The 18,609-nt window shown below is 47.8% G+C and overlaps 1 protein-coding gene across 1 annotated transcript; it reads right to left on the reverse strand.

Annotated features, from left to right (window-relative positions):
* Positions 1–1,610: 1,610 nt before the first annotated feature.
* Positions 1,611–18,585, reverse strand: CCNE1 (cyclin E1). The gene is made up of 12 exons (XM_077451501.1): positions 18,320–18,585; positions 18,054–18,094; positions 17,895–17,964; positions 16,023–16,097; positions 11,265–11,416; positions 8,919–9,054; positions 7,151–7,297; positions 6,723–6,818; positions 5,914–6,048; positions 5,716–5,827; positions 4,751–4,911; positions 1,611–2,136 (listed from the first exon to the last, which is right to left on the reverse strand). The coding sequence occupies exons 2-12, from the start codon at positions 18,065–18,067 to the stop codon at positions 2,017–2,019; spliced, it is 1,218 nt and encodes a 405-aa protein (XP_077307627.1). The 5' UTR covers positions 18,068–18,094; positions 18,320–18,585; the 3' UTR covers positions 1,611–2,016.
* Between the last annotated feature and the right edge of the window lie 24 nt (positions 18,586–18,609).

An 18,609-nucleotide genomic window follows, 5' to 3' on the forward strand; every position in this document is an offset into this window, starting at 1 on the left:
GTTATGCAATACTCCACCTAAGATACAAGCCATCCTCTGCGGTGCCCATACACAGCACTGGCCAGCAACATCACTCCTGGGGGTTACGTCAGGGCATCGCGGTTCCAACGTTGTGATTGGCCGGAGCCGCGGTGACATCACTGCTGTGCATGCACGCCAACAGCACACTCACTGAAGCAATGGCACACGTGCCATTGCTTCAGTGCGCATGACGTCGGCACATGCAAATAAAGGGGATATCCCCTAAACTGTGCAGGTTTAGGAGATAACCGGGGAAGCTACAGGTAACCCTTATTATAGGCTTACCTGTAGCAAAGAGTGGTCTGTAAAGGGTTTACAGCCACTTTAAGGCATCAGCATACATAAGACATTTTGGACAATTTCATGGTCCCAACTTTGTGGGAACAGTTTGGGGACGGCCCCTTCCTGACATGACTGCACAAAGCAAGGTCCATAAAGACATGGAGTCCATGGATTCTGCTACAGATACAGCCATGTGATGAGATCTAGATTCTATCGATACCATTTGGGTGGATGTATGAAGCTTTGATCTAGTCCATGAACCCCCCATAGTCTATGGACTAGCTCCCAGGCACAGAACCCCCCCCCCCCCCCCCCCCCCCCCCCAATAGTCTATGGACTAGCTCCCAGGCCCAGAACCCCCCCATAGTATATGGACTATATATCCTGGTGTCCGATTCCCCCAAAGTGTATAAAAATTTATATATATATATATATATATATATATATATATATATATATATATATATATATATATATATATATATATATATATATATATATATATATATATATATATATATATATATATATATACACACACACACACACACACACACACATATACACACACACATATACATATACACAATTTGGCTGTTAAGCATCCATCTCATCATGGGTGGTGAAATCAGATCACATGATTTTATGATTGCATGGACACTTCGGCCATCTTTTGGACCTTCTTTTCTACCCGTTTTATTTTAGCAATTTTATATTATACTCTCTGAGCACACTTTTATACCGTTTCAATCATTAGCGCTGCATTTATTGTACACTAGTAATAGAGGGACGTTTTCCCCCAATAGGGACGGTTCTGGTGACTTGCAGGATTCTCACTTCCTGCTTGGCTGGCTATGGGACAGGAAGTGGAGGGCAAAAAATAAAAAATAAACCAAACAGTGGTTTTAAGTGGAGATGCGCCGATACCAATGAATGGGCTCAAATCGCACTGCAAAAGAACCACACGCAATTTGAACAAGACTGCAGCACAAGTTATGTCAGAATTGTATGCAGTTTCTTGCACTGCTCCTGTGTAAACCCGGGCTGGAGTCACTATGACAAGCCTGGGTTCACACAGGGGCAGTGGGGGGAACCACATTGCATTCCTGTTCAAATCGCATGCGTTTAGCAGTGTGATTTGAGCTCACTGTGTATGGGTTCAAGTCGCACCGCAAAAGGCATCAGTGATTACTTGACCGAAAGTCTCGTACTCCCCGATTAAAAATAATTAAAATTAACCTTTTGGCCTTCTATTCATAAAGACCACCCGCCAAGAGAAAAGCAAATTGAATTTTACACCGGAGACCTTGTCAGGAATTCCAGCCATCTTGAAGACAGCATCTTTATTTTTTATTAAAAACAAAATAAAAAGATAGCAGCATCTCTAGAAATTGTTTTTTTAAAATTGGGACAGATTGCGTATACAGGAAAAAAAAAAAAAAAAAAAAAAAAAGTAGAAGATTGCACACCGACAAGTACACCTGACAGCTGGAAGAACAGAGGCCCCTCCCACGACGCATCACTTTCCTCAGCACAATCCATCCCATTCTTTGAGCAGCATTTTCTGTAGCAGCATTAAAAAAAGTCGCATTGCCATTGACAGGAGGCAGGCACAGTTCGATAAAACAAGTTCATAAAAGCAATTAAAATGCCAGCTTGCAGCGCCCCCTGGAGGCACCTCCTGTCACGTTAAGAGTCCAATGTATAGGAGAGTCATTCAGAGTCCGGGGTTCTCTGCTTCTTGTCGCTCTGTGGAGGGGTCAGGACTCCGCTGGGGATCGGAATGATTCTGCTCTCTTCCTTCAACGCTTCCTGCTTCGCTTGAGCCTTGTCCTGAAAAAGGGAGGGAGGCAGAAATTACCAAAAACAGGCTTGGCCAACAAATTCCCTGGCTTCTGAGCTGGCACTTGCACCCCTAACATGTGGGGGGTGGGTCCACACAAGAACATGAAACAGTTACTGGATAATTGACCATTAGACACACACGAAAACCTATAAATCCTTTGGAAGGCAAAATGGATGTATACATCCAATCCTGACAGTTACTCAGCTCTGCCACAAAGCACAGCCCCATCAGACAGGGGAGGAGACCCAATTTTTCTCTGGGCAGCATCTCCATAAAGCTGGTCAGCAGAGGGAAGCATGAAGTGCTCTAGAATTTCCTGGTAGAGGGCTGCGCTGACTTTGGACTTGATAACAGTGGACCAACACCAGCAGATCACACAGCTCCCCGAATCACTGACCGTGGAAAGTTCACACTGGACCTCATGCAACTTGGATTCTGTGCCTCTCCACTCCTCCTCCAGACTCTGGGACCGCGATTTCCAAATGAAATGCAAAGAGGACTTTGGACCGCTTAGCAACAGTCCAGTCAAAGTTACATAGTAGGTGAGGTTGGGGGGAGAAACAAGTCCCACCTATGTGTGCAATTATAGGTCAGTATTACATTGTATATCCCTGTATGTTGCGGTCGTTCAGGTGCTTAATAGTTTTGAAACCAATTGATGCCCCTCGCTGAGACCACCGCCTGTGGAAGGGAATGCCACATCCTTGACACTTAAAAGCGGGAGTCCACCGGGACTCCGCGTTTTTTTTTTTTAAAAGCCAGCAGCTACAAATACTGCAGCTGCTGACTTTTAAAATAGTGACACTTGTCCAGCGCGCCCGCGATGTCGGCACCCGAAGCCGATCTGTAGATCGTATCTCGGGTGCTGCCGCCGCCATCTTGGGTATGGGAATCAGGAAATGGAGCCTTTCGGCTTCATCTCCCGGTTCCCTACTGCGCATGCGCGAGCCGCGCAATAAGGACGGTCCCCGCTACCTCTGGGATCTGTGCGTTTTCCCAGCAGGCAGCGGGGCACTTGCGGGAAGGGGCGGGCACTTGCAGAAAGGGGCGGAATATACGCCCCTTTCCGCAGAGAGCTATCCCGGAAGTGGGTACAGATACCTGTACAGGTACCTGCACCCCCCTCCCCCCTGAAAGGTGCCAATTGTGGCACCGGAGGGGGGGGGTTCCGATGAGCGGAGGTCCACTTTAGGGTGGACCTCCGCTTTAAACCACTTTCCATCCAATTTTAATGAGTGGTCACGAGTCTTTAAACTCCCTACTGCTGAAAAGTAGTCTGCCTATTGTGGGGTCACCAGTAAGGCATTTATAAATTGAAATTATATCCCCTCTAAAGTGTCTTCTCCAGAGAGAATAAGTTCAGTTCTCGCAACCTTTCCTTATAACTAATATCCTCCAGACTCTATCAGCTTTGTTGCCCTTTGTAGTCACTCCATTTCCAGTACATCCTGCCTGAGGACTGGTGCCCAGAACTGGACAGTATACTCCAGGTGCAGCCAGACCAGAGTCTTGCAGAGTGGGCTAATTATAGTTTTATCTCTGGAGTTGATCCCTTTTTAATGCCAATATTCTGTTTGCTTTGTTAGCAGCAGCTTGGCATTGCTGATCTACTAGGACCCCCAGGTCCTTTTTCATCCTAGATTCCCCCAGAAGTTCTCCCCCCAGTCTATAGACTGGCAAAAAAAAATCTGAATGCAGTCTCATTTCTCCTTAACCCAGATAAGACACTTCTGATGTTATCCCTGGTCCAGGAGTGGCTTGACACAAGGAATGCGATAGTTGTAGCCCATGTCCTGGACACATCCATGTGTGGTGGCTCTCGAAGCACCAACACCAGCCATAGTTCACACCTTGTAATTCTCCCCTAAATTCTTGAATGGCCTTTCCTTCACAATCCTCTAAAGCAGGGATCCCCAAACTATGGCCCTCCAGCTGTCGCAAAACTACACATCCCATGAGGCATTGTAAGACTGACATTCACAGACATGACTAGGCATGATGGGAATTGTAGTTCCTGAACAACTGGAGGGCCCTCACTTGAAGACCCATGCTCTAAAGGCTGCAATTATCCCTGTTGCTTGTGCACCTTTAACCACACACTTTCCTTCCACTCAAATGTTCTATTAAGATACAAGAATGCTTGGATAGAGCACTCTGAACAGCCAGCTTCTTTAGACATGACCTTTTGTGCCTTTCTCTCCTTATGGAGGGTGTCAATGACCGTCTTCTGGACAACTGTCAAGTCAGCAGTCTTCCCTATGAGTGTGTAACCTACTGAACCAGACAGACCATTTAAAGGCACAGGAAACCTTTACAGATGTTTTGAATTAGCTGATTAGAATGACACCACGAGTCTACACTAGACAACTTTAATATTCTAATTTTCTAAGATACTGAAATCTGGGTTTTCACTAGCTGTTCATAGGTTCGACTTTATGGACTTGTGCCTTTTCAACCTCACCTACTATGTAACTATATGTAAGCCATAATCAAGACTAAAAAAGGAAAAACCTTTTAAATACATCACTGTGTAATGCATCTATAAAATATGAGTCACTTTTTGAATTGCTGACATAAAATGAACCTGTAGATATTACTGACCAGCAGTTGTAAGCAGTCTGTGTGCGCCTGGATGTTGTGCATGTCCTCTATGTCCACCCCGCGGAAGATCTTCATTGTGGACGGTTTCCCGGCATCCCTTATTGCAGTAGCGAAAGGCACCATGTATTTGATGCAGTCCTCCAGCTCCGTCCACTCATAGCCTGGAAATAAAAAAAAAAGTACAAATACAGTGCTGATCAGAAGAGAAAAATTATATATATATATATATATATATATATATATATATATATATATATATATATATATATATATATATATATAAATATATATATATATATATATAAGAGCTGCCACGAGGCGTCGACTAAGAAAATACGTCGACGTGCGTGCAGGGCGTTGATGCATCACAGTGGGGGCAGTGCTTAGCATCTACCGCTCCCCTCCATGCCGCCGTCCCTCTCTCTCTTCTCCCCCTCCGTGCCGCCGTCCCTAGGGGTGCAACGGATCGTCACCGATCCGTGCGCACATGCCGCGATCCGCGGTCTCGGCCTTAGGAGAGGCCGCGGCTTCGGCCTAGCTCCGAAGCGGCGGCCATCTTTCTACACCCAGGCGTTTACAATGTGATCGCTCCGATGGAGCGATCACTTGTAAACAAACCGTTTCTCTCTCTCCCCTCTCTGTACTGATGCAGCCAATACAATACTCAAGGTTATCCAAAGGATTAATTAACTAATCAAAAAAAATAAAAAAAAAAATCGGATAGTCGTTGACTAATCGAAGAAATAATCGATAGATTAGTCGACAGACAAATTAATCGTTAGTTGCAGATATAGATATATATATATATCTCCCCACAACAAATCCTACATAGAATTCATCCATCCGATGAACAGTCTCAACTCGCAGGCTTTTAACTATATTTCTGGGGCACAGAAGACCCCCACCCAATGGACTCCAGATACCTCCAGCACACAACCAGTCCTGGTTACGGTTTGAATTCTTACCAGAAACTTTTTCCACCAGCTCGGCGTTGGAGAAGTGGTAGAGCGCAGATGCGGCGAGGACGCTGTACGGATATTCCAGACAGGAGACATCCAGGATGCACAGATCTAACAGCTGAAACAAGATCAGAGCAGTCATTTCCAGATTTCCCCCCCCACCAACGGAAAATTCAACCCCAAACATGGCAGACGGGCACCTACCTCCACTATCTGTATGTACGTCTCCTGGGGGTATTGCGGCAGAAGGAAGTGCTGCAGCTCTCGGATATAAGCCACTTGTAGGTAGATGTTCAGCCACGAGACCGTCGTCATTGGAGATAAACACCATTTAAGTGCCTAGAAAGAACATATTGGGGGAAATGTAATCCTGTCTGTGCAGACCATAAGAGTCAATAAAAAAAAAAAAAGAAAACAAAAAAAAGGTCTTGGGCCAAAACCTGTGTGGGGCACAGACAGTTGCAATCATTTAAAAGAACAAACGGTACAGCAGAGCCAAGACTGGGAGAGGCAGAAGTAGCAAAAGGAGCCAGTTGTGCTGCAGTGCTCATGTGCCAACAAGGGATAAGCTACTAGGAGGAGAGAGCAGAGTGATGGAGAACGCTCATTAGTATGCCGCTTCTCCTTTTTCAATCCAGTCAGAGGCTGGAGGGAGGGATTTACATTTTTACAGGAAGAACAAGTCCTATGGCAGTTAACAGCCACCACATGTGTATTTAACCAGCTTTTGACTGCCTCCTGTAGATTTACTGCTACAGGGTGACTGCTGTGTGCAGAACATTTAAAATGAATATCTATACATCCATCTCAACCTCAGGTACCTAAAACAGGCCATGTTTTCAGGTTTTCCTTTATCTTGCACAGCTGCTTTAAATCAGAGTCAATGGCTTGGTATTTTGGACAGCCATTTTATCTAAGAGAAATTTCCAAAATATGGCCTGTTGGGGGGGTATTGAAGACTGAGGTTTAGAGCCACTGCACTAAAGCACCATCTCCTCCTGTCCATCGCTCACCTTCATGATGATCAGCTCCATGCAGATGATCTCGTCCTCAGTACAAGCCCCGTCCGTAATATAGGCAAACTGATGCAGCTTGGGGGGGTAGATCTCCTGGAAGACAAAACAAAAAAAAGGCGATGAGAACAAAGTCCCTTCATATGACAGAACACCAGACAGACATTGCCAATGAGAAATCTGAGTAATGTCCTGCAGCCAAATGTCACAGCTTTGCTGGTCTGTATCTGACCGAACATTGGACATTGAGCTATAGAACCCGAATGCATCGGATTTGGCTGGTAGGTAACAGTCTAGGACCAGCAGTTATGGCATTAAAATTCAGGCAGGTCCAGGGACCGGCTCTGGATGAGACATTGACTCAGTCCAGATCCGGACCGCGGTCCACCACTTAGCGATGCCTGGAATAGAGGCATGGTTTTACCCACCTCCAGCTTGGCGGCGATAAATAAGGATGTGATGCCAATGAGCTGCAGGCTGGATTTCACCACATTCTCCTGGATGGCCATAAAGCGATCGAAGAAGTCTTGGGCAAGGTAGAAAGTCTCCCGGTGTAGTTTATAGACTTCAGACACCTGAGGGATAAAAAAAAAAATGAGTCAAACAGGGGAGGTCAACTTCTATGTGCATCAAGGAAAGGGAAGGCTTAAACACCAAACATATCCATCAATGTGCAGCTAAGGTTTGTGTCAACAGCGTGATCTCCCAGCACAGGGACTGAGCTGTCAAGGGAAGATCTCACCCCCACATGAAAAATTGTAGGTGGCAGGACCGACTCCCTATCATGTGATCACTGATATCCCCAAAATTGCAATTGGAAGTGCTGGGTCCTGCATCACTTCTGTCCGTTCAGAGGTTCAGCGAACGAGCTTGTGTAAAGAAAGGTTCTGGAGAGCAAATATGCCTGTACACTATGAACGGAGAGGCATGGCAGACACAGGGGGGGGGGGGGGGGGGTCACACGTATTTGATTTCAGTTCCAATACGTAGCTACGCACACCAGAAGGTTTTTACGGAATCGTAGGACAAAAATCGTAACTACATAGAGCACTTTTTGCACTGTTGTATTCGATATTAGTTTTTAGTCAACAAAAGTCGTACGATAATCGGGAACGTGTGTACGGGGCATAACAGCCAAACACAAGACTGGATCCTTCTCCCATAAAGGTGTACAAATCCCATTAAAGGGTTTATGACTGGCGTATCTCCTAACCTGCCCTACGTAAAAGTGTTCCATTTGGAGGGCTCAAGTTTGATCCATCTTCAGACCCATTTTGTGATTAAGCGCTCCCTACCGGGACGTCTGGTAAGGGGCTATTATTACTTGTCTGGTGGAGGTGCACCTGGTTTTACTTCACGTTGATTGAAAAGTTTTACGATTGAATAGATCCCTTCTACACAGGGTGTTTCTCCAGTTGGACTTTTAATGGACTTTATGTTATCACATACATTTTCAGTACTGTTTGATTCTACTTTATATGTTTCTTGTTTTTGAATCGCTGACTTAGAATTGTATATTTTTTCCTTTTGGTTCATAACCTATGAGGGGCAATATATATGTTTACTGTATTTAGTTACAAGTAATGCCTTATGGTTTATTTAGTCATTAGTTTGGTGTGTTAGAATAATAGATCACAAGATACACTTCTTTAAGGTAGAGTGGTTTACATCCTAATAGAAGTATTAGGGATTGCGCAGTTCTCTTCTTTTTCTTTGTTTCCCATTAAAGGGATGCCTGGGGCTGGCAGGAAGGGGGTTAATATTGATCCAAAAAAATATATGAAATTCTCATCAAACCGTGGAACAAATAGGATTTCCCGGTAAATGTTGCCAAGTCAAACCTTTTGGAAGATCATAGTGAACATTTAGGGGTGCATTTATGAAAGTATTCCCACAGGTCTTACACCATGGAAATGGTATGTACATCTGTGCTAATGGGGCAATTTTCTGAAGATCAAATGGGTCAATGGAGAAAAATACCACATTACCAGATTGAGAAGTCTCCTCTTGGCTCAGACATGACCGGAGAAGGGAAGGAGACCCCCTCCACTCACTCTGAACTGCCGCTGTCAGGAAAGCACCAATTGACTTGCACCCCCAGCAAGTCAGAACCTGGTGTGAACTGTACCCCCCTTAGTGCGCCACTACAAACAACCCAACTCCAGTGTGCAGCTTCCAGATGGCAAGACCACTTACCTCCATCAGCCAGTCCAGCAGGATGGCCCTCATGCTCTGCTGTAGCTCTGGATGCTTTTGGAAAAAGTTCTTATCCCGTGGATAGATTCGGTCTTTATGTAACATGTTCCGCCACACCTCATCCTGGTTAGCCCAGCTGTAAGAGAGAAGACATGTCTGGAGAATACCAGGAACAGGGCCACTAAAGGCTGATTCACTACTATAACTACCACATGCAACACAGTAGATGTGCATTGCAGCTTGGTAATTGCACATACAGCGCACAGTTGTAAAGTTATCCTGCTGTGATCTGCCACACCATCTTCATTCCCCATCAGGAGCCAGCTGTCTACCACTGAGAACGAGTGTGGAGTAGGGGTGGACTGGGCCGACAGTTTGCTGGCTGATCTCTTCTAGCAGATGCAGTGCAGTTTTTTTTCCCACAAGGCATCAATGTGGCCCAGGAGGCAATTACCCCCCTGCCCCCTCAACCCCTCTGATGCCCTGTGAAAGGCTGCACCACTTCTGCCAGAAGCAATCAGCCAGGAAACTGTCAGGAGTAGGGATGAGCGCCAGTGTGTTCGCATGCTCCACACGCAGTGCCCGCCAGGAAGTCGGTGCGGCACTAATCAGAGGCAGTGAGACATTGCCCGATCTCTGCAGCTGTGCATCAGGGCAATGTCTCACTGCCTGCGATTAGCGCAGCGCCAAGTTCCTGGTGGGCTCAACACGTGGAGTATGCGAACACTCAAGCTCATCCTTAGTCAGGAGGAGAGCCGACCAGACCACACAGAGCAGGGATCTCCCGCTGTGACACAATGATATGAAACCCAGGCCACTGTCTAAACAAAGTCCTGTCTATGATGGAGAGCATAGTGGGCCAAAGCCAGTCCAGGAGGCGAAAGGTTGACAGTGGCCAGTGTTTCAGCGGGAGATTCCCACTCCGATTCACCTGGTAATCCTCCCGATTCCTCCCTGCTGCACAGGGAGGCACAGTGGTGTAGTGGTTCAGGGCGGCACAGTGGTAAAAAGGGTTGCTGGCTCAAATCCCAACCACGACACGCCTGGAGTTTGCATGTTCTCCCTGTGTCTGCGTGGGTTTCCTCCCACACTCCAAAGACATGCAGGTGGGTTAATTGGCTTCTGTCCAAAATTGACCCCAGTATATGAATGGGGACCTTGGGGGTAGGGACTGATGTGAGTGTGCAATGTACAGGGATAGGGACAATTGAAGACACTTAACTGGTGTCTACTCAACCAAACTATGTAACTGATGGGCACTGATGGTGACCCAAGCTTATTTGGCTCCTGTTACACATGCAACCCTAGGCGCACTCTGTCTACATCTAGGGTTGGTCAGAAGAGCACATTCTAACAGTGGTGGCACCGGCCAGAGATTTGTACAAAAATCTGACAGCGGCTGCTGGAAGCACACTGTAGGCAGCTTTTAGAAACACTGGTAAATAAAAATCTGAAGCTTGACGATCATATGAAAGTAGCCTTCATGCCTCATTCCCTGTCCCAGAGATATAAGATAATGCAGCCATTGGCTACTAGAAGGCTGCTCACTTAAAATTTTAGCAACCACCACTAGGGCAGAAACATCCAACATTGACAAGGAATGCAAAAAACCCAACCAAGGGATCGGACAACTTCCAAAAACTCTGAAGTTGGCTGTAGAGCCACTTTAACAGCTGGCTGCACACGACTCTGCAGACTCCTCCGCTCAGATCTCCTTTAGGAGGCCAGCCTTTCCATTCAGGGTTTTACGAGGTTTTGAGGCTGCGCCCAGACCGTCACCATGGCTACAGATTCCTAGCGAGAACTAAACACACGTTTTCTGTTTCTAGAGAGCATAAAATGGGCTCAAAGAGTATCAGTCATCCCTGTGTTTAACAAGGAATCCACTTCAAGGAACACTCCGCTTTATACAATGTAACAAAATCATATCTGGCTGAGGGCATGCAAGGATGGAGGTCACCGATCTGGTGAAATCATGGAGGAATGAGATGTTTAGAGGGGGAGAAGCAGATTCTCAGGTACTTCCTTCTGTAGTTATTGAAGATGTTCTACAAAGCAAAGACCAAGCATGGGTGGAGGGGAAGGAGGGGGGAGTCAAGAATAATCCATAATTTGACCTCCTTAGCAAAACTACAGCCAACCCATTTTAAGGGGGGGGGGGGGGGGTAGCCCTTTTATCAGGTAAAGTAGTTAAACTGTCCCTCCTGTGCAATAAACGCTATTCTACTTGGCTCCTCGGCAGCCGGCATCTCCTTTCCCTCCAGTCCGTCCACCATTGCAGCCTTTCTTGGCCCCATCAGCATTTAACAATTCTTGGAGTATCAGGTGCAACACAAACAAACTTACCTAAGCTGTGGAAGAGGAGATACTGTTGTTGGTCGGAACTTAAGGCAGGGGTATGTAGGGCAGGAAGTTGGGTCGATGGTTTTGTCTTCTTTCTCAGGGGTGGGAATGAACCTGTAGAGACTCTCACAGACTCTTGCACTACGCCAAGTGCCCTAAAAATTTAAAACACAAAATTAAAGTGGATTATCTGATTTCATCTTTCCCCTCAAAGACAGACAATTGCATTTGAAAACAACCAGAATGAATGTCTTAGAACTGAAGGTGTACTGGTTCAAAAAAACAAAAGTAGAATGGTGGCCGCCATTTTGGCGTGGACCAAAATGTCCCCCACTGCAGTGATGTCACAGTCTATAAAGCAGAGTTCATCAGTCAAATGGCTGCCTTGTTTTTAAGGTCCCTTTGTGTTCTCTTGATAGTAAACTGTAGGTCCAAGAGGATCCGCTTCAGATTTCTGTGAAAATGAAGGTCTTTTAATAAAGCCATAGAATGCAAAAGGCATTTCCTTTAGTAGCACACTACAGAACTGCCATTTCCAACCGGGGTTCTATGGAACTCTAGGCTTTTGCCTGAGGTTGGTAGGAAACCCTTGAGCTGTGGCCAATTGACCTTCCAATTATTTGGTGCCTCCATAGGCATGACACCATTGACTTTAGGGGCAAACCAACTATCAATATAGAGGGACACTTTTCCCCTTACTAAACCCTGATAACATTACTTTCTGCATGTGTTCTCCCAGACCTAAGATCTATTATAAGGGTTCCTCTGGTGAAAAAAAGGTTATATAGTAACACAGCTATGTGAACAGCACCATTGCCTGCAGGGCATCACATAGATGTGCACATTGCTTACAGGTGAGAAAGTGATCTGATAGGAAGGTACTCCTTTATGGTGGTCACCAGGTCCCTGAACAGGAATGGCAACAATGGATGATCATTCACATTTATCCTATGAAAAGAGTGGGGGATGGGTCCTGCAAACACCTCAAGTGACCATACATGCAAGAGAAGTGTCCTAAGCCACACCATACAAAGCCATTTGTGTTCAATTAGCAGCATTTTGCCTAGGACCTCCATGACCAAGCCCAGGGGCAGGGCAAAACACAGTGCACATGGCTCAGATGGAGCTGGCTGATGCTGCAACTAATCAAGCATGAACAGCTTCATATGGTGGTGCGGCAGTCAGGACACTTCTCTTGCATTTACATTAACGCAGGCCCTCTAAGCTTGCAACCTTAGTGGGACCCACTGGATACCACGACCACAGCCTGAGCAGAGATCAGATGTCGCAAAAGTGTTCAGATGAGATTTTATAACTCGCCTGATCACTTCACTTCAAATCTTTGGCCAACTGACAGATATTAATGTCTTAACTGACAGATATTAATGTCTTAACTGACAGATATTAATGTCTTAACTGACAGATATTAATGTCTTAACTGACAGATATTAATGTCTTAACTGACAGATATTAATGTCTTAACTGACAGATATTAATGTCTTAACTTTATCTTGATATGCACAGATATGGCATGATGGTTGCCCAACCTTGACAAGTCAGCCAGATCAGATCTCCTGAAGTCACTATGGGTGGGGAGAAGTTGGCACATGGACAAGTCAGAAAACCTTATGGTAAACTCTTGAACCCTACCCCTACAAGTTTCACAACTATCAATGTTCAGGAAACATCAGGTGGTCACTTGTATGGTTGGTCAATGTGTCTCCCAGCCCGATTGTCCTACCTGGAGATATTCTGAGATGTCAGGTACAAGTTAAAGGCAACTTCATCAAAAGTGACAGCATCCTTGAAGTGTCCGCCTCACCTCTTGACAAATTATGTACCCAAATCCTTCCCTTCATTCCTGAGCTCTTCACTGTTCTCGCCCCATTCACTCTTATGCACTCTTATGTAGAGCAGAAGCCCAGATGCACAAAGCTGGGACTTTTTTTGGACAAAATCCGAGAGGGGTTGGGGTATAGAGGCCATCTCTAGAGAGGGGCATACGGCAAGGATTTAGATATTGTCCTGGCAGAGATATTGTCTTGTCCTGTCACCCAGTGCCAGGACAAGATCATCCAGTTCTAGGTAAAAGTTGCCAAATTGCACCCCTTCATTAAAAAGTAATCTTATGAGGGGGAGAGAACAGCCTGCACCTCCTCCTGGCTCTCCTCTCCTTGCTGCTTCTAGTGTGGGGCTGACAGAAATGGGGATGTCACCATCACTACAGCTATCAGTCTTATAGTACAAGGAACATGTGGCACCCCCCACTCATACCAACAATATACGCTGCAACCAGGGGAGTCATCCCCTTCTGCCCTTCCACTGAGGGGAGAAAATTTTAAGGGCAAAAAAGGGAAAAATTGCCATTTTAGTAGTTAATGGAGAAGTAAACTCAATGGTACAACTCTGTCCTATAACCAAGGCCACCTTGCAGCATGCATAGTTTGCCTACCCCTGGTTTAAGTCTGAATATCAATGGCGACCTAGGACCAAGCTTGGAAGGCTGCTCAAAGCCAGGGATGCAACTCCCATGATCCACAGGTGAAGGTGTCCAAGCCATTAGAATGCCCTCCATGTGTGCAATGAAAGAAAAAAAAACTCCGCTCTCCCTGGGGGGGGGGGGGGGGGGGGGAATCAGCTTCAGCCTACATTTCTCTGCCAAGAAGCCAAACTAACGCATTTCACCACCCTAAGATGGCGCTTTCATTACATACAACACCTGTCCTGCCTCTGCTGCACACTCAACTGTGTAGCAGCGGACGCAAATATAACATCCTAAGCCAGCTCCAGGCCCCCCATCCCACAACTAAGTCTTGGTGGGCGGGGCAAAAGGCGTCAAGGGCGTGGCATGTAGGCTAAAGCCGATCTCTTCCATCAATTGTTTGAACGTTAAGACTTCTTCACATGTTCTAATGTGTGGCAGCGCATGCAAAGCCTTTGGAGGTCCTCTATAGTGGTGGGAGATGAGATCTGCCTTGAAGATATCAGACCACCCCACCCCCCCCTCCCACACCTTCGACATCAATCTCTTCTCGTTCCCTGGTAGCTCACAGCCAAGCGTTAGCATTCTAAAAAATGAAGCTTGGCACCAATCCACTGGCTGTGCCCATACAAGGGATTTGGCAAGGATCACTGTGGTGGGAGAAAAAAAAAAAAAAAGTCCTCCTGGAGACAGAAGAACATGGTGCCAGCGTCGGCAAAGGAAGAGCGGTGTGGCCAACAATTCCGCTCTACCAAATATGGGTGCATGGGAGTTTTTTATTTTTTTTTAAAACCAAACTGAGTTTACTTCAACAAAAAAAAAAAAAAAAAAAAAAAAAAGAAGGATGAAGGTAACAATAAGACACACCTAGAGCTAAGAGATGGAAATCCGGCAAAGGCAAAATCCAGCCTTAGACCATGAATGTATGGTAGACCTATCACATGTAGGCTTACTGGCAAATGTTCCCTAAAATGCACACATTGTATAGTGTCAAATTTTTTTTTTTTTTTTTTAAACACACACAAACACACACACACACACACACACACTTAGTGATCCACAATGGAGGCCCAGGCATTCCTCCCACAGCTCAGCAATGACTCAGAGCAGCCAACAAGCATTACATAATCCTCCAAGCTCTCTCAGGCCTACACAGACCAGCAGCATGACAGATTCACACAAGTCACACATTACAGTTATTGGAGTCTCCAAGCTTACAGAAGACACGATAAACCTACAGACACCAAATCCCACCTCCACATGAAGGGGAACTACAAGTCCCAGCAGGTCAGCTGCAAGAGCACCCTTCCAGCAGTAGAAAAGCCAAGGTGAAGGGATTCAAAATACAAGGCCCCCCCATACAAGGCGATACGTGTGGTAGACCGCAAATCGTGTTTTATGAAAACCACCCGTTTTTTTGCTGAAGGATCCACAACCACGTGCGTGGCACACAGGCGCTGGGTGTTGGCAGCGCTGCCTCATTGGTTTGGTTTGAATGGGCCGTGATCAGGGGGCTTCCCACCTGCCAATAGTAACATGCTGGGATCAGATTTACAACAAGTGCAAATAGAAAAATGTTTAAGGGAAATTTTTATTATATGGTCCAATTGAGCAAACTTCAGCTGTTGTGTTGTATTATATTATATTATATATCCCCCTCGGTGTGATGGAAGTCATTGTATATTCTTCATGGTTTTATGACTGGTCTGTATCAAATCGATACATCTCATCAGCAGGTCATACAGCAGCTTCAATGATCTTTGTTTACAATATAGATTTTTAAACGTTAGGATTTACTTTTTCTTTGGCCCCTTCCACACATGTGGACCGTATGTCCGTATTTCATCCATCCGTTTGCGCATGAAATACGGACATACATGCATCCCTATGGGATAGCGGGTGTCTGCAGATGAACATCCACAGACACCCACTATCGTCCGCCTCCGCAATTGTCCGATTCTGCAGACGGCGGAAAATCCTATTTTTCTATCCGTCTGCAGAGCGGATCGGATGAACACGGACAGACGGGCCGCGTTCATCCGATCCCCCATAGAGGAGAGAGGAGAGCTGACAGGACGGTCCCTGCTCAGTGTGCGGAGACCGCCCTGTCTGCCGCTGGCTCAGCAGGGACAACGGAGCGATCCCCACTGAGCGAGCGGATCATCACGGGGCGGATCATTACTGATACGTCCCGTGTGAAAGGGGCCTATCCTGTACATTTTACAAAAAAAAAATAAAAAATTCAGTTTGACAAAAACGTCAAAAAACAGCAGAATTACCCTGTGCTCGTATTGCTTCTTCTTGGTGATCTGCATTGTCTGTGGCTCCAACTCCTCATCGGGGTCCTGCAGGATCTGGAGAATAAAACGGCGGAGGGTGAGGCTGATGGAGGAGGAGCAGTCATCGCACACAGCCCTTGTTACCACAGCCCGGGGACATATACAACCCCCCAGAGTACCCCCTCAAGCATGCACCCCCCCCGGTGCACGCACACACACCCAGACACTACCCCCAGCCCACGGTATACCACCCCTCCCAGACACTACCACCAGCCTACGGTGTACTACCCCCACCTCCCCCGCGACACACACACACACACACTACACCCCCCCAGACACTCGCTAACACTACACACAGTACCCCCCCCCCCCACCCAAGACACACACACACACACACACACACACACACACACTACCCCCAACCCGAAGCCTGTGATTCCCCCCCCCCCCCCGACACTCGTTAACACTACCCCCAAGGAACCCCCCACCCAGACACCACACTAAACCCCCCCAGCCCATGACACACACACACACAAACTGTACCCCCTCAGTACCATGCACCCCAACCCAGACACTACCCCCAGCATAAGACACACACACACACACACACACACGTTACACCCCCCCCCCAAACACTACACTGCCTGCAATATACACTACCCCCAACCCGCTGTAACCCCCCCCCCCCCCGACAGACACACCCAGACACTACCCCCAAACCGCTTTTAACCCCTGGCAGACACACTAACTAAACCTTCCAGACACTACACCCCCTCCCCCCAGACAGACACTCGCTAACACTACACACACTAACCCCCCCCAAGACACACACACACACACACACACACACACACTACCCCCAACCCGAAGCCTGTGATTCCCCCCCCCCCCCCCCCGACACACTAAACCCCCCAGACACGGACACTCGTTAACACTACCCCCAAGGAACCCCCCCCAGCCCACGACACACACACCCCGCTGTACCCCCCCCCCCCCCAGCACCATGCACCCCAACCCAGACACTAGCCCCAGCATGACCCTGAAAAACACACACACACACACACACACACACATTACACCTTCCCCCCCCCCCCAAACACTACACTGCCTGCAATACACACTACCCCCAACCCGCTGTAATACCCCACCCCCCCCCCCCCTCGACACACCCAGACACCACCCCCAGACAGACCGACACCCCCCCCCCCCCCAAACAGACACTAACTAAACCACCCAGCCCGCAATCCCCCCAGACACCACCTCCAACCCGCTGTACCCCCCCCCCAGAGACTACCTGAAGCCTGCGATTCTCCCCCCCCCCCGGACACACCAACCCGCTGTACCCCCCCCAGACACACACACACACACACACACACACACACACACACTCTAAACCCCCCAGCCTGCGATTCCCCCCTCCCCCACACTAAAGCCCCCAGACAGACATGGACACTCGTTAACACCACACACACTACCCAAGGAACCCCACAATACACCCACACACACTCTAAACCCCCCCCTGACAGCCACTCAACACCACACACTACCCCCAAGGAACCACACACACACACACACACACACACACACACACACACTACCCCGCAATACACACCCCCCGACACTACCCGAAGCCCGCGATACCCCTCCCCCCCGAAAGAACATACATACACACACACTACCCCTCAAGGAACCCCCACCCAGACACCACACACACACACACACACACACACACACACACACACGTGTGTGTGTGTGTATTACACCCCCCAGATGTCCACACACTGCTGCACCCCCACAGTACCCTGACACACGGTATGCCCCCCCCACAATGTTACCACCCCAGGCGCACACAATCTCTTTGTATTCTCTTACAATGAGCACATCTGCCTTCCTCTTCCTGGACCCTCCGGTGGTCTTTGTGTTCCTCTCCTCCAATTTGTGGCTGCAAGAGAGACAGAGAGGAGACGTTACATGGGGGGTGATCAGGGACTGGAGGGTACCCAGGATGGGGGAGGGGTGGGGGGTACCTACCTCATGATGGGCATTGCTGGGGGTCACAGGTGGCACAGCAGCTGAAAGACAGAAGAATATATCAGAGGGGGTCACATGGGGTGGTGGGTAGAGGTGGGGGGCTCAGGGGCCCCTGGGGTGAGGAGATGTGGCCCGTATAATGGAGGATGATCTACACCCAGACTTGGCTGGAAACTTTCAATGGGGGGGGAGGGGAAGAGATGACTTCCATCACCTTCCCCCACCCTGGGGACACAGCACACACATCACAGGGTGGGGACACTTACCGGGGGGAGGGGCGGTGCAGACAGAGGGTGTGTGGGGGGGGTGTAGAGTGAATTTGGGGTGCACTCAGTCTCATCTCCCCATAGTGGGGGGTTCAATAACATACAATTGGGGATCTGATCGGTACACGTGGGTGGGGGATGGACTCGGCCGATGTGATCTCCTCCGATGTCTCTCGCTCTCAGCCGATCCCCGGCCTCCCCCGCCTGCCCGGTTAAATACACTGCCAGCCGGGACCCGGGAGAGGAGGAGGGCGGGACTCGCGCCTTGGGGGAGGAGCTACGTGCTCACA

This window comes from Lithobates pipiens, unplaced genomic scaffold (genome assembly GCF_037356315.1).
Source record: "Lithobates pipiens isolate NorthernLeopardFrog02 unplaced genomic scaffold, aLitPip1_a1.2 Scaffold_10, whole genome shotgun sequence".
NCBI lineage: Eukaryota > Metazoa > Chordata > Amphibia > Anura > Ranidae > Lithobates > Lithobates pipiens.